Source organism: Diabrotica virgifera, chromosome 5, assembly GCF_917563875.1.
Source record: "Diabrotica virgifera virgifera chromosome 5, PGI_DIABVI_V3a".
NCBI classification, from domain to species: Eukaryota; Metazoa; Arthropoda; class Insecta; order Coleoptera; family Chrysomelidae; genus Diabrotica; species Diabrotica virgifera.
This window is the reverse complement of record NC_065447.1, coordinates 150,909,819-150,936,507: the sequence shown is the minus strand read 5'-3', so window position 1 is coordinate 150,936,507 and position 26,689 is coordinate 150,909,819. Positions and strand designations below refer to the sequence as shown.

General features: G+C 31.5%; 1 protein-coding gene across 1 annotated transcript; it reads left to right on the top strand.

Annotated features, from left to right (window-relative positions):
• Positions 1 to 1,701: 1,701 nt before the first annotated feature.
• On the top strand, positions 1,702 to 18,272 carry LOC126885172 (uncharacterized). The gene is made up of 3 exons (XM_050651598.1): positions 1,702 to 1,992; positions 2,045 to 2,167; positions 17,988 to 18,272. Exons 1-3 carry the CDS (start codon positions 1,832 to 1,834, stop codon positions 18,166 to 18,168), a joined length of 465 nt encoding a protein of 154 aa, XP_050507555.1. The 5' UTR covers positions 1,702 to 1,831; the 3' UTR covers positions 18,169 to 18,272.
• Positions 18,273 to 26,689: the final 8,417 nt, after the last annotated feature.

Below are 26,689 nucleotides of genomic sequence, written 5' to 3'. Positions count from 1 at the left end.
CATATTTATGTCATTGCATCGCAAATTCCATTTAAAGAAATTTGCGATACATTTTTGTAAATTTTTATGATTTTAAGTTATTTTTCGGGTGTAAATACAATGATATTACTTATGCAAAAAATTATGTTGTCTCTCAGATTTAAAATGCGTTTATCTCGATAACGGTTGAGTTTAGCGAGATGAATATAGTACCTATACCTTTTTTACAGATGGCGTAGCTACTTTTGCTATAACTACTCAACGCTTAAGGCTGTATGACACTATGCATTTTCTTGTATCATTTCTAATATCGTTTCTGATATGTCAAAAAAATGTATAGTGTCATACACAGATACAAGAAACGATATCAGAAACGATACAAGAATTTGTGTCAGGCACAGATTCTTGTACAATAACTGCGCCAATTTCTGCGCAAAGAGCAAAAACGTAAAACCTGCTGGTAAAACTTCTAAATGTCATAATGGCGGCTGAAAATGAGATCATATGATTTATGTCTTGATGAATTTATTTGTGTTTTGTAGGTATTATTTATAAATATTTTATTGATACTTAATTATACCGTTTGGTATGGACTACTGTTCTACTAATAACCATATATTTAGAATAACTTTGGGTTTCATATTGCATAATTTTTTAATAGAGGAAAATACAATACATAGTTCCAATTTGGATCAAACTGAAGATAATTATAATGCAAATATTTTAGCACAAATATCAAAACAAAATAAAAAACACAAATAATCTACAGTCAACGTAAAAATTCTAGTTATTATAACATTAAAATATTTGTTTTTAAAAGTTTATAAATTTTATAAAATCCTTAAAATCAGCTGTAGACGCAGTCGCAGTACTTACCATACCAATGTAACGTGACAGGGCGACAAACAAAATTTCGACCAATCACGTGCCGAATTTCATACAGTTTTCGATACAAGAACTTGCATAGTGTCATACAGGGCACAAATGTACGTACAAGAAATGATACAAGAAAATGTATACAAGAAACGATATCAGAAACGATATTAGAAATGATACAAGAAAATGCATAGTGTCATACAGCCTTTATTATAGTTACTCTACCTACCTACATACAATTTGTATTATTTTATCAAAAAAAAGCATTTACTCTTCAAATTGTATATTTTGCTTATTTGCTTTGCATTTTCATATGAAAATACCGCGGTATTTATCTTGTACTTTTTTTTTAACTAGGTGCAATACTTAGGTAATATTATTATTAATAAAAAAAATTATATTAAAATACAATGTTAAAAACTTTAATAATATTAGCAATATTAAAAACTTTAATAGTATATTATATGAATCAGTAGAAACGATTATATTTAAATTTGGTAAATTATAACTCCGCACGACCACGCAACTCGAAACACAAGTACGCAAATACGGTTGCGTGAAGCGTGGCTTGAAGCCGTGCAATTTACGAGACTCGCTCGGTCTGTAGATCCTTGTACTTTAATCGGGATGGAAAGTACCGGCCCTTAAAAAGAAGAAACGTATGTACATTATTTTATAAAATGAGTCTCAAATAATATTTCTTGGAAAGATAAAAATATTTTCAACAATCTTTTTTTTATACCAAAAATAGTTGTTAACTTTTAAAAGTCTTTTACACCTTCGATGAACGTACGTCTCGACATCAAAAAGAAGAAACGTATGACTGGCGACTGGATGTCAAATGTCAAATATTTCTTGAAAAGATAAAAATATCTCCGGCAATCTTCACAGTATCATTCATAGTTTGTATGATATTTTTGGAAATTATCCAAAATTCCCGTGAAACTATACCAAAAATCGTCAATCACTTTTAAAAATGTCGTCTCCACCTTCTAGAAATACCGTTTCCTTATGCGAAAGGTTTGGTATTAGACCTTTAAATTGCCGAAATATTTTATATTATTATTTACCCGCCCAGGGGGTAGTAAGTTACACTGCACTTTCAATAAATGTAATGAACCCATCGTTGGTTTTCAGGTAAGTATTGGTTTTGTGTTCAAGGCTGAAAATAATAAAATTTGTGTTTCAGAATATTTTCCAAAAGAGATGTTACTAATATACTATTGGGACAAACGCTGTTAGGTTCTGGTCTATATTTATATAACCGACCACATTTAAAAGCTTTACCCACAAAAGAGAAAATTCTATACAGGTTAGTAAACTCGCTTACATAATCTAATTAACGGTGTTGTTTATAATTAAACAAACTCTAACATGAAGTAAAAGCACTTCAATGTAATAGGTATAATTACTAAAATTATAAAAATCCCAATGGATTGAATAAAATATGTTCATTCAGAACGTTTTCGGACCTATCAGTTCATCATCAATGAATTCGTATATACTTGCTAACTAGCCCCAGAACCAAACAATGGTTATAATTATAATTCAATCTACATTATAGTATTGTAAAATTGGCCCTACTTGGCAGACCTGGTTGGCCCAAGATGGTTGGTTAAGGTTCTCATTTAGAGTTTCACCATGTTCCCGGAGGTTATCCTTTAACATCGTCCTTTAGCCTTTTCAATTTTTACAATACTATAATGTAGATTGAATTATAATTACAACCATTGTTTGGTGCTAGTTAGCAAGTATATATGAATTCACTGATGATGGACCTATAGGTCCGAAAACGTTCTGAATGAACATGTCGATGGTTAAGAGCGCAGATATAGTATGTCCAAATATCTTAATGGTTGAGGAAAACGTTTTGAAGTTTTCGCGTTACTTTTTGTTTGATACTGCTGATATACCGATATATCATAATGTTTATGTAATAAGTTAATGTTTATGCAATAAGTGTATTATTGGGTTAAAATATATTTTTTTTTGAAAATATGTATGGACATACAACATAAGGTATGTTACTGCATCTCTGGACAAACAGTATTTACAGCCATGATAAGCTTGATCGCGTGAGCACTAATATTGTATGTCCCAAAACATACTAATGTTTGTGCACTTCCAACCGGACATAAAATCTCTATGCAAGTCGGTTTTTAGTACAAATGGGAAATACTATATTTTGGCAAGGCCGTTTAACCCATTTACAATCATTCTGGACTTACAATAATTATACAGAACATTCATATGAGCCTACTGAATATTTTTATAATATTATCTTAAAATCAGCAAAAAGTGGACATACTATATCTGTGCTCTTAACCATCGATGTTATATTCAATCCATTGGGATTTTTAAAATTTTTGTAAATATACCTATTACATAGAAGTGGTTTTACTTCATGTTAGAGTTCATTAGAGTCAACTATAATATGGTATACAGCCAACCCAGGGAACTACCCCATTTTAGTTTGTTTATAATTGTTTATTGTAAACAAAAGCTGATAGGAAATTGGTTCATGTATTTGGAAGGTTATTTTAGGGGCAACTTTAAATTGGAGGGTCCGAGAAGTTAGCTACAGATATAAGGAAATGAAGGCATGACAGTGTTGCCATGTGTTCTTAGAATAAATCGGAAAAGAGCATGTGATATATTTTTATTAATTTATTTATTAACATGGAAAACATTAACTATGTAGACAAAATAACGAGAAAAATTTTTAAATTTCTCTAATTATGTCGAAATAACAAGATTTTAGTATCAATAATAAAGTTAAAAAGTGTAAAATGAGTAAAATTCTGCTGCTGTAAGATTTTACTAGGTAGGTATATATTTTTTGTTTATTATAATTTATATGAAAATAAAATTTGTAAAATAAAGTGCAAAATAAGTAAAATTCTGCTGTTTTAAGATTTTACTATATACTTTTAGTTTATTATTATCTATATAAAAATAAGATTTTTATAAATAATAAGGTCGTCAATACAATAATTACCTACAGATTATCTAGTAATATTACTACATAACATCTTTTCACCTGAACTCGAAACGCCATCGAAAAAACTAGTAACATTGATTAAAGACAGAAATATTAAATATAATGTAAATAATAACAGACTCCAGAATATATGCAGCTGAAAACACAGATATACAAGTCCACAGAAATATTAAAAAGCTGTGATAATAACAGGCTCCAGAATATATGCAACTGAAAATACAGATATACAAGTCCACAGTACTATTAGGAAAAATTATTTGTCTAAAATGGAAGTTGTACTTTTTAATATATTAAGGCATTTTAATATTTAAAAAAAAATACAAAATAAACACAAAAATAGCGTACTGACGAAGTGAACACTTTTCAGTAACTAAGAGCATTTCAGTATTCAGGTACGTTCATTCCAAATAATAAAATGGACGGTGTTATGCATAACTCGACCAAGCGCCAAAACATAGTTTTGAGATAAATGGCTTCAAAGTTTTTCGTTTCTTGGTTGCTTAATGGTCGCTTAATGGTAAGAGGATTAATGTCGCTTGGTTTAATTTTGGTTTTCTTAGTAACCGTTAACGTGACAATAACAGGAATTTTTTTCAAGATAGTTTTAGCTATGTGTCACCAGAATCCGCTGTTATCTCGATATTAAAGAAATGGCGCTTGGTCAAGTTATGCATAACGCCGTCCAAATAATAAAAAGAAATATATAATAAAAAGAAAGTCATAAAATGTATATCTGCGGAACATCTGTGCAATTTGGCAAACGCAAATTTAAATGTTCTGACTCTATTGCCAAATCTCTCCAGTAATCTATCAGGGCAATTGCCACAAAAAAATTTCTAGTAATTAACTGCAATTAATATCAAAACAAACAACAAATATTTATTCATTCGTGTTTTACATAAATTAAAAAATATCAAAATCCATAGAATATTGCAAAAAGGTAGTTTTCGAAGTTTTCTCTGTATATTTGAAGCGTGCAACATACTATACATTATATACAATATAATCACATGGCAACACTGTCAAACTTCAATTCAACGTTCTATGAAAATCTAATGTGGCTAACTTCTCGGACCCTCCAACTTAATGAAGTCCTATTTTAGTATATTTTCTTCCTTGTATTCTCTCTTTTCAATCCTGACGCATTGGAGGGAGTGTAGTGGTCGACGTGATGTTGTGTATTGTCTGTCTCCAAAGATCTCTGTCTCCAGTCATTTCTTTTAACTTACGCGTATGTCTTTTGCATATTCCCATAACTTGATCGATCTATCTTGTTGGGGATCTTCCTCGTGATCTTCGACCTTCCACCTTTCCTTGTATAATGAGTCTTTCCATGTTGTCTGTGGTTGCTCTCATAACATGTCCAAAGTATTTTAATTGTTGGAGATGTGACTTTACTGGAAAGTCGATGGCTAATAAAATTGAATTATTTGTCCTAAGGTTGGTCCAAGGAATTCGTAGCATTTGTCTCCAACAGAACATTTCAATAGCATCTATCTTTCCGATTGTGTCAGGGTCCAAGATTCACATCCGTAGGTCAGTAATGGGAATATTAGAGAGAGAGAGAGAAAATTTATTGTTTCTAAAAATGAGTTTACATTTATAAAACACGTGGTATAGTACAAACACAGTACAAGATACATTAAATACTAACTATAAAACTTCCATAATAAAAAAAAATAAAAAAAAGCCATCAATTAGCGCAACTGTCCTCAAAAAATTCCTCGATACTATAGTAACACTTAGATAATAAAAACTTCTTGATTGCTCTTCGGAATACAAAAATATTGCTTGAGGATCTTATGTTGAGTGGTAGGTGATTAAACACTTTCTTTCCAGTGTAAATAAATGATTTTTTAATTAGTGTAGAAGAGGGAATTGGAAGTGGAATAACGTAAGTTAGACGAGTGTTATAAAGGGAATCTGTCCGAATATCCTCTTTATGTTTCTTAAAAATTAAGCATGCTAATTCAATGATATATATGCAGGGAAGTGTCAAGATACCATGTTTCCGGAACAGAGGCCTGCATGATGTACCAAACTTGACCCTGCATAAATATCTAAGTGCTCTCTTTTGTAGCATAAAGATTCTACTGAAATGATGAAGAGAACAGCTACCCCAAAAGGCAATACCGTATCTCAAATTAGATTCAATCAGGGCCACATAAACACTTTTTGCAATCTTGAAATCCAAATGGTGTGCAACTGATTTGACAGCAAAGCAACCCGATGATATCTTTTTGCTTAAATATACAGTGTGTTGCTCAAACTTAAGTTTATTGTCAATATAGAGACCTAAAAATTTGTTAACAGTATCAGAACAAATGCCTTCATTACCCAGAGTAATATTGTTTAGATCATTCTTAAAAGAAATTAATTTGGTTTTTGAAAAATTAAATGTCAAATGATTAGCTTTGCACCACTCTAAGATTTTTAGCATATCACTACTAATAATCTTGTTCAGTACCTTAGAGTCCTTGTTTTGCCATAAAATTGTGGTATCGTCTGCAAATATAGTAAACTGGCCATTAATATCGAGGTTAATTATGTCATTAAAATAGATCAAGAAAAAGATAGGACCCAAGACAGAGCCTTGAGGTACGCCACAATTAATAAAGATATTACTAGAATAGCGCTCATTGATTGATACAGACTGGCATCTGTCTTCCAAGTATGAACTGAACCACTTTAGAGTAGTGCCTCTAAAACCATATCTTTCCAGTTTATTTAAAAGTATTTTGTGATTGACACAGTCAAAGGCTTTAGATAGATCACAGAAAACTGCAGCAGCAACGTAATCGTTATTTAAGTCTAAGTATAGCTTTTCCATGAATTCGAAGATGGCATCATATGTACTTTTTAATGACTGGAAACCGAATTGGCAAGAAGAAAGTAAATAGTGTTTTTGTAAGAACGTCATCATTCGGATTTTGACCAATTTTTCTACAATCTTTGAAAGCGATGGTAACAAAGAGATAGGACGATAATTAGCAGGTAAATCGTGGTCACCACCTTTATATAAAGGAATAACCTTAGCACATTTTAAACAATCGCTAAAGTGACCTGTTGAAAAAGATGTGTTAATTGCGTCCGCTAAAATTTTCAGAACATGATCAGGAAGATGGGATAATACTTTAGATGGGATATCATCCCAACCTGCAGCCATAGGAGTTTTAATGCTTTGTATAATATTTTTTATTTCAGCCGAATTAGTGGGAAGAAAATAAAAAGAATTTGTAATGTTTACTCCATTTAAAAAATGCATTGGATTAGAAGAAGAATCAATTTTTCCAGCGAGTTCTGGACCTACTGAGCAGTAATATTCATTCAGCTCACCAGGGTCCAAGACTACATCAGTAGTTTGGGGAACTTTAGCTCTAATATTATTAATCATAATTATATTATTAGGCAGTTGATCGGTCTCATTTTAACGCTCTTGAAATTTTATGGTCCTTCCATATTGTGGTCATTTTTGCTGTGGCAACTTTTGCTAGATCACATCTATGTTTAATCCCTACCTGTAAACCCTGTGTTTATGGTCAATGATTCCAGATATAAGTATGAGCTCACAACTTCAAACCCATCGATTGTTGTTATGTGTGGATGATTATTATGTAGTCTATCCACTATCATTGTATTGCTGAAGACCACAAGATTACCACTGATATAATATATAAAGATTTGTCAAGTGAACCCCTAGTCCCCCACCACGTTTAGATTTTTTTTTGACAGTTACTTACCAACATTACTTTTAAGTCTGCCTTATTTTTTCGGTCATAACTTTTTAAAATAAGCTAAAAGTGTTGTTTTTTTTTCAACAATCCTTTAGAGTACCAACAAATCTTAATGTGTATTTAAAACGAAATTGTTTGAATAACATTTGAAGTATGTGTTACACATCAACAACTAATAAATCATATTTAACAGAACAGAACATTCTTAAATTTTGTCTACTCCGAAACTTGGGATATAATAAGGGTACCAGAATTTGGTTTTACTCAAAAGTACCATGGGAAGACTAAGGGTTAAAGTCACATCAAAGATTATATTTTTTATCCTATGGTTGGAAAATAGTATCTGGTAAGTCGGTACTTATAACAGGCAAATATACAGGTTGTATCATACTTGATTTATCTGAAAAAATGTTTGAAAATCAACCCACTATATGGGACTTATGGGAGCCAGAGATCTGTCAATGAAGTCAGTAGATTTACAAAAGCCAAACATCACAAACAAATTAGTGATGTTAATAATTAGTGTGTCTATAAATTTTTGAGCTCTGGAGCCTTTTGCTAGTATCATCAAAAGAGGATACTGTTCTTCAACTAATAAATAGTCCATTCACTAACAGTACAATATTGCACAACCTCTAAATTTTAAAGAACCACTTGGATTTACATGAAATTTGGCATACACATAGCTATAGGCTGTTTTAAAACCAAGAGGAATAATTCAAATTTACTGTGCCGTAATGCTTGTTTGTAATTGGTCCAACCTCAGGCAAGTTTACTCCACTGTTATCAAATTTTGACACTAATGACATTTATAAAATGTTGACACTACTGGCATTTTATAGGTTGCTTAGTTAAGTTTATGGGCGATTTTTTGTGTTTTCCACATTACTGCTTAAATTTTTAGATTTTTATTATGATTTTATATAAAAACAGTTGTTTTTAGAACTCTTTAGTGATGGTTTAGTATAATATAATATTTATGGATTACCGTCGAAGGGCCGACATGATCAACCAAAAAAGATGTATTTGGCGATTTTTCTAGTGACTTTCTTGGGTGTGAATCTGTCTTTTTAGTTTACTCCTCCTGGTTTAAACAAACTATAGCAAGTCAAAGAAAAAAAGTGATATTGTGCTGATGTGTGCGCTTTTGCCCTGGAAGTGAGTTTCACCCCTTCCGCAAGTCTGGAAATGGATAAACTGACTAACTCTAAGCAACTTGTTCTATAGCGGTTTTTCACTAAGTTAACACTTTTGAGCTATTTGCGAGTGAATATGTTAATTTTTCAATAAAAAAACCACGTTTTTAGACACTCTTTACACATAACTCAAAAAGTAAGTATTTTATCAAAAAAAAAATAAACTAAAATAAATTAGGAAAAATATAGATTATAAAAAATTAAAAAATGCTGTATGTATGAGGTCTCTAGACCTAGTAGAAGCAGAGTTGTAGCTAATGAAAAATATGTTCACACTCGTCAAATTCCAAATCAAATATTTCAACATGAAATAACCAAGAAATTAAGCACTTTCTGGGAAAAACTCATTACTTTTTTAAAGTATTTAAAAAAGCTTTATTTCTGTTTTTTAAAAAAGTTTCTAGCATCCAAAGTAAGCAAGCTATGCTTAAAATAAAGTTGGTCCCTTTTTTCGGTAAAAAATCCTGAAAATCACCCCCAAATTAGCATCCCAAATAAAATTAATCGTTACCGCTCCACAAGCTGCTTTACTCGTGTTCGTATTGTGTATATCGCACCATCAGTGCAAGACTGTTGTAAGTCAAATTAAGTAAGTTTCGAGATAAAGCTGATTTTGTTTATTTTCATGCTAATATCAGTGAAATAAGCACATGTGTTAAGAAGAATTAACATTTAATTATGTTTTTGCGTGCACTTCACCCTGTATTACATTACCCAAAAATAGAAATTAAAATAAAATTATATTACTTAATTATAAAAAAATTAGGAATTTCCAAGTTACAACACTTTTGCATGGAGAAAATTGTTAATCACTACACATTTACTATTAGAATTTCAAAGTTACAACACTTTTGCACGGAGATAATTGTTAATCATTTGAAAGTTACTACAGTTTTACACGGGATAGATATGCTTGTTTACAAACGAATCCCATGATTACTTCATTTTCACAAAATTTTTGACTTACAACAGTTTTGCACTGATGGTGCAATATCATCTGTAAGTTTCATCGGCTCGAAAGTGCTTATTTTTGAGAGGGCTGTAGTTGAAAGGGCTTGAATGAGTGACTAATCACGAGTGTATGCAAATTTTGAACAGCCATAATATCTTACAAATTTTTGTTTTACAAAGAAACAAAAAATCCAAAATATTCAGAAAAGCAAAACCTACATATTTTTACTCTTTGAGATTTTTGGTATCACTAAGCTTTGTTTTTAAACCAATAGGAGTCAACTAATAAGACAGATTCAGACCCAAGAAAGTCACTAGAAATATCACCAAATACATCTTAGTTTTTGGTTGATCATGTCAGCGTTCGACTGTTATCCAGAAATATTAAATAATACTAATACGTCTCTAAAGAGTTGTAAAAACAACTGTATTTTATATAAAAGTAGACTAAACATCTAAAAATTAAACGAATAACGCAGCGAAAACAAAAACTCGCTGATATAACTTAATTAACCTATGAAATGCGAATAGTGTCAAAATTTTATAAATGTCATTAGTGTCAAAATTGGATAACAGTGGAGTAAACTTGCCTGACTTTGGACCAATTACAAACAAGCTTTATGGCGCGGGAAATTTGAATTACTCCTCTTGGTTTAAAAACAGACTATAATAATTTTTAAGTTATTTGAAAAAAAAGCATTTTTTCCAAAATAAAAATTAAAAAATTTTTACTTTACAAGATACTTGCAAGTTGATTGTTACAAAGATGTGTAATATATCACAGCTATGTTCCTTTATCTGTAGCTTGCTCACCCTTTTAAAAATTAAAATTATTAGAAGATGGCAAAACTGTTTACTCGTGACTTCTGAGTCTCTCTGAGTTTTTGTATCTGCATAGTAAGATGTCCTGCTTAAAATTTTGATTCTAGTGAAAATACCATTTACTACAAACATTATTTTAGTGATGTTCATCATGTGAGCCTTTCTCTTATCAAGTTACAAACTGCTTCTTCTTGTATTTTTTTGCCCTTTCTGGTGTTCTCGGGCAAATGTTTGTGTGCATCTTTTGTGAGCAGTAATAAGTAATGACCCTGATGCTGGATTGGTATTAAGAAATACCCTTCACTGTAAGGAGGCTAGTGTAACACCACAGTATAAAGAGGGACAGTAGAACCACTCTCCGAAAAATTGGAAGTAAAATCTGTAGTCGCGCATGGCGCCCGCGCAATGTTGGCAGTCGCTTTTGCCCCACTCTCGCATTGCTATTCGCATAGAAACGTACGGCTTTTAACAGGGAAAACCCGCATCCACCACTGGTGAATTACCAATTGCGTACTGCCGGTATTACTTCCTGAGATCAAAGCGCCGACAGAAGAGTGATTTTACTGTGGAACCTCTATATACTGTGGTAACACTAAACTAAAATATCTCAGAAACTTTTTAGAATACTGCAATAGTTCACACAGTTCTCAAAACAATCGATTCTGCGAAGCTTCATTGATTTGTAAATAGGGCTTTTCATTCACAGTCATTTGTTTCGAGCTTCTGTCACATGTCGTATAATCCGTGTATATTAATATTATACACAGATTATACAACATATGACAGAAGCTCGAAACAAATGACAATCGATGAAAAGCCCTATACATAATGAGTTCTGAGAATTTTATGGTTTAAATCAGTTTTGCGAATTTGTTTATTCTCTTTGCAGGATTGGTCCAGCTTCTCAATACACGTATAATTCATCTAATTTAATTAACATAAAACAAATTGAGAGAAAACGGGAATATATAAAAAAATATACACTCCTGGCCAAAAAAACCTGGACATCTTAAAAATTGGTCATTTTTGATGTCTCAAATCTCATAAACCTGTTGTCCGATTTTAGTGATTTTTTAATATGTTATAGCCTCATTCTCTAAGAATATGGATGTAGTAATAGTGTTGCTGAACATGTAAATGTTATTGTATACCGGGTGTAACAATAATACTGCGTTTTTTCCTGAAAGTTCGTAACACCCTGTGGAATATTCTAGCATTTAAAAAATATTGAAATTAAAATTCAATTGTAGCCTTAGCCTTTCTTAACATTCTGCTTTTTGACTCATTCACTTATGTTGGATAATAAAAAAGTTAGGTACTTTGACAACTAGCCATGTTCTTCATCAATACAGGGTGTTTCTAAATAAGTGCGACAAACTTTAAGGGTTAATTCTGCATGAAAAAATAATGACAGTTTGCTTCATAAACATATTTTTTCTTACAAACAGATGATTTATTTACTGCTCTAAAACCGGTTGAGATGTGCAAATGAAATTTGGTAGGTTTTAAGAGGTAGTTATTTCACATTTTTTGGCATAAAACTAAAAATTTTATATTCGCCATTGGCGTGCATACAGGTAATATGACCGGGTAATATGACCCGTATGCACGCCAATGGTGAATATAAAATACATAATTGTAGTCAAAAAATGCGCAGTTACTGCCTCTTAAAACCCACCAAATTTCATTTTCATATCTCAACCGGTTTTAGAGCAATAAATAAATCGTCAGTGTGTAAGAAAAAATTGAACACGCGGTATCTCGGAAACGAAGCATTTGCAGACATATGTTTATAAATTAAACGGTCATTATTTTTTCATGCAGAATTACCCCTTTAAGTTTGTCGCACTTATTTAGAAACACCCTATATTGATGAAGAACGTGGCTACTTGTCAAAGTACCTAACTTTTTCATTATCCAACATAAGTGAATGAGTCAAAAAGCAGAATGTTAAGAGAGGCTAGGGCTACAACTGAGTTTTAATTTCAATATTTTTTAAATGCTAGAATATTCCACAGGGTGTTACGAACTTTCAGGAAAAAACACAGTATTATTGTTACACCCGGTATACAATGACATTTACATGTTCAACAACACTATTACTACATCCATATTCTTAGAGAATAAGGCTATAACATATTAAAAAAATCACCAAAATCGAACAACGGGTTTATGAGATTCCAGACATCAAAAATGAACTATTTTTAAAGTGTCCAGGTTTTTTTGGCCAGGAGTGTATTTATATTTTTTTAAATATTGTGGGTGGTCTGTTTTCTCAGGCGCCCACTGTATATAGGTTAGAGATTTAAAATTTCCGGAAAAACTGGGTGTCGGAAAAAACCTGTTTTTCCCGGAAAAAAAAAAGGAAAAATATGAAAAAATTAAAATTTGTTATAATATACTAAACCAATTCTACATCTAGAATTGGATAGATCTATATTATACCCTATTCCACGAACATCCGTCTGTTGTGGATTATCTCGACAACGAATATTTTACTGTGCAAATTATGAAGAACGAAAGTAAATTGCAAAATACATTGTTGTTTATTGGAATAATTATTAGAGCCATTTACTTTCGCACTTCTTATGCTGCACACTAAAATATGCGATGTCGCGATAATCCAAGACAGTCGTATATTCGTGAAATAGCCCATATCAGAAGTGCCTTGTCTTTAAGTGTGCTTGTCTTTAAGTATATAAAAGACGAATATTAAAATATTTCTTAAGTTGACCAGACTAGTTCACTTATAGAAAGCTTGCTAAAATATGTTGAAGAACGCTACAAATTTTGTTCTAAGCCGATTCACTTTGCAACCAATGTTCTTGATGCTCGCTTTAAAGGAGAACAATTGAATGAAGACCAACTAATGGAAGCTATAGACATTATTTCTGAAATGGCTGCTTCACTAAATCTAGATGGGAAGGTGGTGGCAAATCTAGCTCAATTTAGAGCAAAAATTGGATTTTTTAGTCGAATTTTTTTATGGGATAGTGCGAAAAGTACTGATCCCGTTATATGGTGGCAAGGTTTGTATACATCACAGCCACTTATGCCAATTGCCTCCCGAACTTTAAATGGACCTCCATCTTCCGCCTCTTCAGAAAGACATTGGTCTTTTGGTCTATTTACGGTGTTAGATGGTGGACTTTTAGAAGAGACTGACAAAACTTATGTTGTTTTGTCCATCCAGGACGATAAAGCGTAGGTCGAGTCTGAATTAGATGCTAGGTCTGAAGATTCAGACTCAGATAAAAATATACCACTGACCGCTTTGGTTAAATAATGTGCTTTGGCTTTGTACCTTTGAAATTTCGGTTCTGATACTTTCCATTAGTAGATATACTCTGGGCTAATTAGCAAAATACAAGGAAAAGTTATTTACCAGCAATTTTATTGCTGGAATCGAATCTTATTATTGTATGTATTAATAATATAGATATGCAAAGTCCGCAGATAGTGTGCTACTTTTTTTATAAACAAAATGGCTCCCGAAAATCGTGTTTTTTCAATTTTTGCTCTATAAATCCAAAGATTTTAACTTTAGACCAAAAACACCCAAATAAAAATTCACTGCAATTAAATTCTGCATAGAGACATGTTTTTTCCGATTTACTTCGACGAAAACTTTCCCCGGAAAAAGCGGGTTTTTCCAACAAAATCTTTAATTTTCAACTAAACTTTTAGATAAGTAGTTGTTAATCAATAATTAAATAACTTGGTAACGTAAAAGCCGTATATACCGGGTGTCCACTTATATTTTCCCCCATTTTAACTGCCTATAACTTTTAAACAGCTCAAGATAGAAATATGCGGTTTTCGCTGAAATGTTTTATTTTAGTAAAAGTTTTGTCTGACTGGATTGAATTTTTTATATCGCTTTCAAATACGAAAATAAAAATGGCGGATTTTTGAAAAAAACGTTGTTGACTTTTTTTTTAATGGAACACCCAGTATATTTTTATGTAAACTGAAAGAAATGTCATTCACCTATCCAGCGATATAAAGTTTTTTAAAATCGGTTGTCAAATCACTGAGTAATTATTTTTTAAAATGAGAGGTGCAACGTGGATATCACATACCTAAATACCATAACGAAGCAAATTGATAATGTTATGTGATTTCCACATTGCATCTCTCATTTTAAAAATTAATTGCTCAGTCATTTGACAACCGATTTTAAAAAAATTTATATCGCTGAATACGTAAATGACCGTTTTTTTTCAAGTTACAAAAAAATATACTGGGTGTTTTAATAAAAAATTAACAACGTTTTTTTTAAATCCGCCATTTTTTATTTAAAAGCGATAAAAAAATGGTCATTTTACCTAAAAACTTAAAAAAAAACGATCATTTACCTATCCAGCGATATAAAAATTTTTAAAATCGGTTGTCAAATGACTGAGCAATCAATTTTTAAAATGAGAGATCCAATGTGGAAATCACATAACATAATATCAATTTGCTTTGCAATGTTATTTAGGTATGTGATATCCACGTTGCACCTCTCATTTTAAAAATTAATTACTCAGTGATTTGACAACCGATTTTGAAAAACTTTCTATCGCTAGATAGGTGAATGACCTTTTTTTCAATTTACAAAAAAATATACTGGGTGTTCCATTAAAAAAAGTCAACAACGTTTTTTTCAAAAATCCGCCAGTTTTATTTTCGTATTTAAAAGAGATATAAAAAATTCATTCCATTCAGACAAAACTTTTACTAAAATAAAACATTTCGGCGAAAACCGCATATTTCTATCTTGAGCCGTTTAGAAGTTATAGGCAGTTAAAATGGGGAAAAATATAAGTGGACACCCGGTATTATAATTTCAGAAGTCTATGGAAATTGAATGAACAGTTTAGCAACAATTAAAATGTTAATTAAAAATTTACGGTCGCTATAATAACGACAATAATTATGATATATAAAAATAACTATGATTTTTTCATAAAAAGACACTATACCTATCTAATGTACTTTACAGAATTGAAATTGGACTATTTAAGCGGCCTCAGGAATATTTTAAAATTATAAACAATTTTTTGGTTTATAATTTTATATTCTCGGAGAATATTAAACTAAATTAAATCGTGAAAACGGTATTCGAAAGACAGCGGCAGGACGCTTCTTTAAAAAGAAAAAAACGTTTAATTATGACGAGTGGTTCCTGAGATACAACCGGTCAAAGTTGACCGGAATTTACGACAAAGATATAAACAATAGGATCATAATTTTCAAACCATCACCTTTTTATTTTTGTCCTCTTTTTCCACACCAATTTTCATATCTTTAAAATCCTCATAACATATATTATTATAATAAAAACTATCGATAATACGTGTGAAAATTGCCAAAAATAACAAAATTCCAATCAAAAATTAGGTTGGAGAAAATGTAACCCTCAAAGTTCAAAATCGGTATACGTTCACAAAATGCATTTTTTCGGCTTCCCATGGAGCAATTTCCTTCATTCTTTTTTTCTTCCCTAATAACTCGAGTAGAGCCATCGAACTAACGCATTATTAAATGTCAAACTTGCTTTTGTTTTGTTATAGTAAATTAATTTATTTATAAGAACAGAAAATTACATATTTTTTCCAGTTGTAGGCTTTTTTTTAGATAAACTTACTACAAGTGTAACTTTTAAAGTTAAAAACATAAATATTCTCATTTGAAAGCTGTATAATTATTTAAACAATTTTTATTTAAACAAATTAAAATATTGTGTTATAATAAATAAATTAATTTTTTATAACAAAACAAAAGCAAGTTTGACATTTAATAATGCGTTAGTTCGATGGCTCTACTCGAGTTACTTGGGAACAAAAAAAGAATGAAGGAAATTGCTCCATGGGAAGCCGAGAAAATGCATTTCTTTTAACGTATACCGATTTTGAACTTTGATGGTTACATTTTCTCCAACCTAATTTTTGATTGGAATTTTGCTATTTTTGGCAATTTTCACACGTATTATCGATAGTTTTTATTATAATAATATATGTTATGAGGATTAAAAGATATTAAAATTGGTGTGGAGAAAGAGTACAAAAATAAAAAGGTGATGGTTTGAAAATTATGATCCTATTGTTTATATCTTTGCCGTAAATTTCGGTCAGTTTTGACCGGTTGTATCTCAGGAACCACTGGTCATAATTAAACGTTTTTCTTTTAAAAGAAGTGTCCTGCCGCTGTCTTTCGAATACCGTTTTCACAATTTAATTTAGTTTAACATTTCCCGAGATATTTTATTTGTTTATAAGCCAAAAAATTGTTTATAATTTTAAAATATTCCTGAGGCCGCTTAAATAGTCCAATTTCAATTCTGTAAAGTACATTAGATAGGTATAGTGTCTTTTTATGAAAAAATCGTAGTTATTCTTATGCATCATAATTATTGTCGTTATTATAGCGACCGTAAATTTTTAATTAACATTTCAATTGTTGCTAAACTGTTCATTCAATTTCCATCGGCTTCTGGAATTATAATATATACGGAAAGGGCTTTTACGTTACCAAGTTATTTAATTATTGATTAACAACTACTTATCTAAAAGTTTAGTTGAAAATTAAAGATTTTGTTGGAAAAACCCGATTTTTCCGGGGAAAGTTTTCGTCGAAGTAAATCGGAAGAAACACGTCTCTATGCAGAATTTAATTGCGGTGAATTTTTATTTGGGTGTTTTTGGTCTAAAGTTAAAATCTTTGGAGTTATAGAGCAAAAATTGAAAAAAACACGATTTTCGGGCGCCATTTTGTTTATAAAAAAAGTAGCACACTATCTGCGGACTTTGCATATCAATATTATTAATATATACAATCATAAGATTCGATTCCAGCAATAAAATTGCTGGTAAATAACTTTTCCCAAAAATGGCCTATTCTCCGATAATCAGCCCAGACTAATAATAGTTATAATTTTTGACCCTATATACATGTATAGCATGACCAAATTCACTTCGTGTTTGAGATTTGGATTCGCACTGTTGTTGACGTTCGGTTTTTCGACATTTTCTTAATTTTATGTTGGTGTATATCGTGTAGGTATTTTACTAGGCGAAACGTTACCAAAACGAAATTTAAAAAATTTGGAAAAACTGAACGTCAACACCAGTGCGCATCCAAATCTTAAATACAAAGTGAATTTGGTTGTGCTGTATGTACTTATATCGGAGATATTGTTTAAGTATGTATGTTCCTGTATTTATTTTTACAAAATATATTTAAACAACTTTAAAACTGATATGTTTTAACGTTTCAAGTTTCAGTTAAAAAATATTTAAATTTTCCTTTTTTTCCAATTTTTCCAATGGTCTGGAAAAAACCTGTTTTTTTCCAAATTTTTCCCGTTTTTTTTTATATGTGAAATCTTTAATGTAGGTTCAATTATAAAAGAAAATATGTAAATAATGAATTATTTTTTTTTAGCTCATTTGGTGCTGTCACTTTCTCTTTAGGATCCGTTTTGGTGTGGGCTATCTTCAGAAGTGTTGTCCCCCAAAATGTAGCTTTAGGAACAGTATGCGGTATTGGATCCGGTATTGCACTGATTAAAATTGCAAGAAGTTATGTAGAACATGTAGACTCTCTTGTAGCAGAAAAAGCTTAAGTGATTTTGTTTCTTTTTTATACATTAGTGATTATGAGCATCTAATAATATATGTAACTTATGTGAATCTAGATTTTACTTAATAATAAATGTTTTTTAACATTTCTAGTTTAGTGTTGTTTACGGAATGTGTATGTTTACTTATTTGTTATTGCAAAAGATCTGCAACAGAGATTCAAAATTATGATTCTCCATATTATAGTATTTTAATTGATTTAATAATTAGGGGTTATTAATTTGACGCTATCTTATTATATTTAAGTAGGTACATGTTAGAGTATTCATATTTTGTTTTTGGAGATTTCTATCTTCGTAAGTATATAATATTATAGTGCTAGTCCATAGTCCCCACCCCCCTCCTCGTATCTTTTGAACGATTTTACTTCTTATAATAGTGAAACTTGGAGTGAGGAAATAAACAGATGTATTGTCCTTTTCATGATCATTTTTCAGTGCGTAACAAATGATAGGAAAAAGGGTAAGTCCGTGATAATACACATTTATGACATTTATTCTAACATGACATTTTAGTTAAATCTGACAGTTGTCACATTTTATTTTCAATTTGGAATAAAAACAAATCAAATGTGTTTCTTGCATTTATAAAATGGTATTTTCTTTGATTTTTATAGTCTTATAAATTATACAGATTATATTTGTAATATTATTATCTAATTAAAAAAAAATATTTTTTTATTATGGCGCCATCTATCGACAACTAGAATAACTAGAATAAATGTTATAAAAATGTCACCGACGAAATGTAATCACCGACGTGCCTTTTTTCTGTCACATACAATTTAATGCGTTAGAAAGAAATCGAAAAACTGTGACGCACTGAAAGATGATCATGAGAAATACTGTATACTTCTCAAATAGTCATAAACAGTGACGAACTAATGGCAGATGATGTTACAGATCCACTTTGACCGATAATTTTAAATGGGACCTTATGGCAAGTGATATCTTGTTTGAAAGGCATTGAAAATACCTATTAATTAATCATACTAATTTTGATTCGAGTTTAAAATACATTAAATACCACGTGAGTTGTATTTAACTCACATCCTGTTTGGACCAGCCGTTATGTGAGTTGAATATAATTTCATTAACATTGAGATTCTGAACATGGAGCCTGAAGTCAAAAAATAATTTTTATAGTTTGGCGGTTGTGTAAATTTTTTTTGATAAATCAGTTAAATGAATATAAAATTATAGTTTCGCATTTAATTAATAAAGGTTCAAACGTCTGCCTATGGTTATTTGTAAAAAGTTGATAACCATAGGCGGACGTTTGAATATTTATTAATTAAACGCGAAACTAAAATTTTATATTTATTTAATTTATTCATCAAAATCAACTTAAGCCCAAACAAAATTAGTATGATTGAATAGGTATTTTCAATACGTTTAAAATTATCAGTCAAAGTCGTTCTGTAATATTTGTCATTATTTCGTCGCCTGTTATGACTGTTTGTAGACTACGTCGGCCATACGACGTAGCTTACGTGCGTTTATTTCCTCCCTACAAATTTCACTATTCCTCCGAGCGTTAACAAATTGTCAAAGCAAAATCGACCGACCTGCTCATGGTAGCTGGTTGCGGGCGGTTGGTTGAAATGCTTGTAAGAACGATTCAGTGTATGTTACAATGGTATATTTAAAAAAAATGCCATATCACGCTATTTGTTGTGTTGTTCACTGTAAAAATACATGGAGAAATATTGATGTGATATACTTTTATTTTCCTCGTTCCCAAAAAAACTTAGATTAAAGAATAAAATTGATTAATGCTGTTGGAAGAATGAAGTGAGGTTAACTTTTTCCATATATACAAAGGACATGGCAATACAGTAGAACCTCGATTATCCGTCGGGGCACCGGACCAAGGGTATTGATTTATTAATAACAGATACAAACAGGTTTCCCTACTTACATGTATCCGTATCTACAATGACAACAGTTTAGTACAACATGCACATAATGCAATAATTCGAGGTAATAGAGGGTATGACGGATAATCGAAAAGACGGTTAACAGAACATTAAAAAAAAATTAAAAATTCATAGTACAACTTTCAAATTTCATTTGTATGTTTTGTTTGATAATATAAGAGGGATTTGTGGTCGTACAATCGAATCAATTTAAAATATTCTGAAATCTTTGTTTGTTTACTGTTTCACATTTTGCGACGGCTGAATTTCTTAATCGGCATAAGATCATGCAATCTACTTTATTGGCTTCTTCTTGATAAGAATACCACTCGATGAATTATTGCATGTGCGATGCAGCGTCTCTAGGTATTGACGCAAATCTTTGTCAGTTACAATAGGTTCATCAATATATCTACAATCAAATTCCAAGTCTGTGTCAGCTGCTGAATCTGTTTGGTCCGCGACAGTCCGCGTTTGTTGCATTTCAACGATTTCTTTATCTGTCAGCAATGGATAGCCGTTTGTACCCTCATAACAAATCAAATTAACTTTTTTTTTATTTTTTTACATTAAAATTTTTGCTTATGTAGTCAATACAACGTCTGTATGTACCCTGACGGTTAATGGAGAGACGGATAATCGAGGTTCCACTGTATACACGTTATATAATAATATTATTTACGTTTTTATAAGTTTTGTACATATTACATACACTTTTTAGCTCTGATAAATCCGAATTGACTCCAAAACGTACGTATACGCAATGTCCTATATAACCTCACTATCGCAAATTATGTTAATAGATCTTTATTAACGACACAAAATATTTTTGTTGAACTATAAATGACACTATAAAACAATAACCAATGAATTCTAACAATTTGTATTGGGTTAATATCACTAGAAAATAAAATATTCAAATTTAACAAAATAATCCCATAAGACTCGATGCTAAAACGTCCTTACAAAACTGTCAGCGTGTCACGTGACTATAAATATAGGGGAGACGCACGGTGCGAATTATAAGTATGGTTCATACGGTGAAAATCCCGATTCTCGTCGTCCGCATCACAGACAATATTTAAGTCAAGGTATGTTCTCTTTTAGAATCGTTTAGTCAAATACACTAGAACTACAGCCAATTGTATACCTACGCGTATAAATCGACACCCTCATCGAACAAGGTTGTAACTCAGTTTTAGCGATTTTACAGGAGAGGCAAAAAACGAAAACATGACTTTTTAAAAATTTGTAGCGAATATTTATATCATAATAAGGGATTACTGTGAGATGTATGTTTTGTAATTTTAATAACTATTGAAAATCTTGAGTTTGATTGAGATACAACCTTGAGATTAAACATGAGTATTCGTAGAAAAAGGTTGTAAGTCGCCTAACAACCATTTTACACTCTCTGTGTTAATTATTTTTTCCATTTAACTATTAAAAGGTTGTATGTTTTGAATTATTTGCAGTATAGCTAGGAGAAAATGAGTTTTTAAGGGATATTTAAACAAAATATCAACTAACAGTTTTCACAATTTTAATTGGAAATTATAAATCTTACAATAACAATAATATTCTATCACGATGAAAAAATCATGGTATAAAATATATCGAATTTTTCGCATTTTTATAGCGTATCTGTAAATATTTAATTCTAGACCAGTTTACTATTAATATCTACATCAAAATTAACATGTGTGTCCTTAAATATGTTAAAATTTAGAATTTGGTTCTGATTTAATTCAGTTACGGATTTAGGCTTGCCTGATGATTTGGCATATCGTATCATGGTTATCCATTGGTCTGGAGCATATACGACTTAATGTTTTTTCCGTTTTTCTATAACATGCATTGAATCACCCTCGTTTTGTGAATGTGCTATTTCGAAAAATACATGTGTAATGTTAATATTAACACTGTTTCGCTATCTAGTAGTATGTAGCAAAAACTATTCTATATTTATTTTGTCCACCGCAACTATAAAAATGGAAAAAAGTCTTTAAATCCTTTTTTTATTTTCATTTCGATAAATTGACTTATGATTGACTTATGACTTATAAATTGACACCATATGTTTAAATACTTAATAAATTAAACATACGTGCAACAAAGTTGTAACTCATTTAACAACCTTGTTAATCGTCAAGTATAAAGAAAGTAAATATTTAACATAGGGAGTATCCAGTGTTACTGCCTTGTTCACGATAAAATGGCACACGTCAGTTAAAATACAACTTTTTTCAATGGAGTATTAGCCAAACTATTGATAATTAGACTATGTCGTTTATATTGATGTGTGCGCAATTTTTTGCTGAATTCGCCTGTGTTGAAATCTGAAAATAGATGTAACTTGAGTTACAACCTTGTTCGATGGAGGTCTCGAAATAATAGTTGAAGATTTCTATTATGCAAACTTAAAAAAATACACCATATCTTTAATTTGTATAAATGGATTGTGAAGCACACTTTTGTCCGAATCACACTTTAACTGCAATTGACCGCAGGTGATATTTTGGCATAAATTGGCAACACTTATTTGGCAGATGCGGTATTGACACTTCAGATTTGTAGGTATTTATTATTTACTACATAATATGTATATTGTTTTTATTTATTTATATTGGATAATGATTTTTGTTTTGTTGTATAATCCACTTCTGCATTAATTATGTGATACATTTGACTTAAAATGAATTCAGTATTTTTTTGTAATTTGCCAACGATGTTAACTTAGGTCTCTGACGTAGATAATAACGTCATGACGTGCATCGGAATTTATACTGTACCAACCATGTATGTCCATTCAAAAGATACGGGGGAGGGGACTTTTGTATATTATGTTCCTCACATTTTTTAAAAAAATATTTACAACTGATATAATTTAGATTAAAATTGAAAGATTTAACTGATAAAAAATCATGACTCAGTTTGAAATTGGACATTTAATTCGCGAATAAACATAATTGGAGTTAGTAAAAATCCTGTAAGCAATATTTACTGAGATAATAAAGTCTATCAGGTATGATTAGTCCGGGGTGTATCCTCGCTCCCGTTAGGTAAATCATTCCGATTCGATTTTTTTGCACAAACTTCCTCAAAAAGAGGTCCTTTTAACAAATCCACAGCGCTAGGAGGTACCACGGTCGGAAAATTGTTTAAACATTTAAAAAATAATTTGTCAGTTCATTTTAAATGAAGAAAAGAAACAGACTTACAATCATTTAATTAACTTCAATGGCCGGTTTAGACCTACAATATACAGATCATTAATTTTTTTTTAGATTCTTTGGATCATTCTGAGCAAAAAAGGTCTCTTGTGATTTTTCTCCAAAATTGATTGTTGTTGAGTTATATGCGATTTAAAATTTGAAAAACGTGAAAATGGCCGTTTTCAGGGCTTCATAACTTTGTTAAAAATCATTATTATAATGTCAGAAAGTGACCAAATTAAAGTTTAAAGCCCCCCTACAAGATCCTGAAGAAATTTTTGTCACTATTTATTAGGCTAGTATTTGTTACAGAACATCCCACAGAAAGACTTCCTAAAATTAGACCTGTACGAGGACCTAGAAATAATCAAAGAATAACAAAAAAGTCCGAATTGTGTCAACCGACGTGTTTCGTTCAATCGGGACTTCCAACCACTCCATCGACAACTTTTTTCTTAACACATTTACAATACTTCTATTCATCTTCCTTATACTGCTTCGTTCACATTCACACTATAATTCATCTGGTACAAGCCACAATATTCCCTGTTTTCATTAGGCAAAAGGCGCACCGCCCACTGGGCCGGGCCTGTTTATGTCTCTTTCAATTTCAATGCCTGACGCTTCGTTGTTGGGAGTAAATACTTGAGTTAGGTGATTGATAAATAGCATTGTTTTTTTCCTTTTCACTTCTGGCTCATTGTAGCGTTGATCCTTGTTGGTTTCTAATTGGAGGTACCAGAGTCTTAGGTTTTTTTGGAGTTTTTGATCGGTTTCCATATTGAGATTGTCGGACCGGTTATGATTTGTAAATATGTAAATATGAATTATAGTTGATTGCTTAGCTTGTTTAATGTAATCTTGTCTGCTGGGGCATGGGTTCGATGCCATTTGGTCCTAGCTTTTTTTCTTTGAGCTACTAACTCTTTTATTTTAGCTGGGCTGTATTGGCAGCAGGTGTGGCATTTTGTACGGCCTCTAAGAGAGTGTTGTTTAAGGCTGTTGTGTTTCATCTATTTCCCTTTGTTTTGAGGCTTACTTGAAGACTGATATCTTCTTCTAATTTGCTACCTTATTTGTCTCAGTTAGTTTTCCCAGTGTCTAGCCTTGGTGTGGCCGTTTTGTAGACTATGAAGCTGCTAATGGTTGCTGTAATAGGGGAGTGGTCGGATGAGAGATCTCAGCTCTTCATGACTTCCATGTAAGCAGGAGAAATGCCCTGAGTGATAAATGGATCCAGCAGATCAGGTGTTTGGATACGTTGGCCAACATGTAGGAGAGACTGTTGACAAAGGGTGGTAGTTGTTTTCATGTATTAGGCCTACTAGTTCTCTGCCTTTAGTTGTTGTGGCAGAATATAAAATATGTGTTGGTATATTTGGCATGGGAAGATTTGTTTTTCAGTTTGATATTAGTACACGATTATTTTTTTTTGAAAAGAGCACGTTTAATATTGAATTGAATACCCTTCTAAGTTTATTTTTTTGATATGATTCTGAAGCTATTTTATTGTGACAAGTTGTTTTCAAAATACGTATTTTGGAACATCAAAAAAACTTTCTTTACATCTCTATTTATTTTGATCGCATTCGGAAGTACTTCCTAATACATACCATAACTACCTACTAATTATTTACAAGTATAATACACTGATCAAAACGAAAATGGGGCTACTTATAAAGATGTTCCTAGTTTTGAACTAATTCAGTTTACGATTATATTACCTTTATTTAATTACAGTTAAGGCTTTTTGCTATATAAACATAGCTAAATTTTTGTTACTGAACTGTAAATTTTCTGGCAAAAAAAATGAAAAGTGATAAATGTGAAAAATTCATCATCATGGCATTTACACTCCTAGCGGAGTGATTGCCGCCCTCTTTGGGCTCTTCCGATTCGTTTATCGCGGTGAATCAATACGCATTAACATTTTGGTTTTACAATTGGTTGTGTGACTTGGCATCTTCTACAATTTTCCTCCATTCGTTCCTGTTTTTGCTTCTGGTTACCCGCCATTCTCTGACTCCCATCATCTTAAGGTCCTCCATATCTGGTTCTCCCATCTAATTTTGGGTCTTCCTCGTGGTCTGCCTGATGCAGGTCTCCATTTGGAAATTTTCTTGATAACGGCTTAATTCTGGATTCCACAACATCGTTCTGTTTTGTTGGAAGGTAGCACACATTATGCAGCCATAAGTTTCTTTAACAAACTGCCAATAGATATACGAATGAATTTACATCAGCCAAACTTTTGTAATACATTTGTGAGCTAGAGCCATATTCTAAAAATAACTTTTAAGTATGTTTTGTCGTACCTATTTATTAATTTATATATTTTAAGATGTATGTCTGTATCTTTGACTTGTCTCATACATATACTTTGTATAATGTCGCATGTGATGAATAAATTTGACTTGATTCCTCCTTTCTATATGTCCCATCCATCTGAGTCTCTGTGCCTTGATAAATCTGACGATGTCTTCTCCTTTCAGAAGTTCTCTTACTTCGTGGTTCATGAGTTTTCTAAATTCATTATTACCCAAGTTTAGTGGTCCTGCTATCCTACGAATTATTTTCCTTTCTAGGATCCTCAATCTTTCTTCCTCTTTCTGTGTCAGACACATTACTTCAGCACCATATGTGATTACTGGTCTAATTGTTGCTTTGTAAACTTTCAGTTTTGTATTCTGAGTAAGCTTCTTATCTTTGAGGAAGTTACTGTATTTCCAGTAGGTTCTGTTTCCTGCCTGGATTCTTTCATTAATTTCGATACTTGTATCATTAGTTCCATTAACTGAGACTCCAAGATATTTAAAATGTTCTACCTTTTCAAATTTATAATCACCAATATTTAAGCTTATCATATTAACAGGGTTTTTCTTGAGCATATTAGGTATTCTGTTTTGTTTTGATTTATTTCTAAACCTCTTTTGGATGCTTCTTTGCATAACTTCATAAATTCTTCCTTTAAACTGTTTAGGTTTCTGCTAATTAATGATATGTCGTCAGCATACGCCACAAGTTGCGACGTCGATGTTATAATCGTACCTTTTATTTCTATAGCTCTTATTGTTCCTTCTATAGCGACATTAAATAGTGACGTTGATAGAGAGTCGCCTTGTCGTACTCCACTTGCTATTTCTATATTTTTGGTGATTCCGTTATCTGTAATTATTGCTGCAGTAGTAGTTTTGAACTAATTCAGTTTATGATTATATTGTTTTTATTTAATTACAGTTAAGGCTTTTCGCTCTATAAACATAGCTAAATTGTTGTTACTGAACTGTAAATTTTCTGGCAAAAAAATGAAAAGTGATAAATGTGAAAAATTAGATTTATTTTTTTGGTAACAGAGTTGCTAAAACTTATTTT

Coding starts and splice junctions, on each gene's coding strand:
- LOC126885172 (XM_050651598.1), top strand. CDS start 1,832: ATGTCGTCTCCACCTTCTAGAAATACCGTTTCCTTATGCGAAAGGTTT. Junction 1,993..2,044: donor AACCCATCGTTGGTTTTCAG/GTAAGTATTGGT, acceptor TTTGTGTTTCAG/AATATTTTCCAAAAGAGATG. Junction 2,168..17,987: donor AAAGAGAAAATTCTATACAG/GTTAGTAAACTC, acceptor ATTTTTTTTTAG/CTCATTTGGTGCTGTCACTT.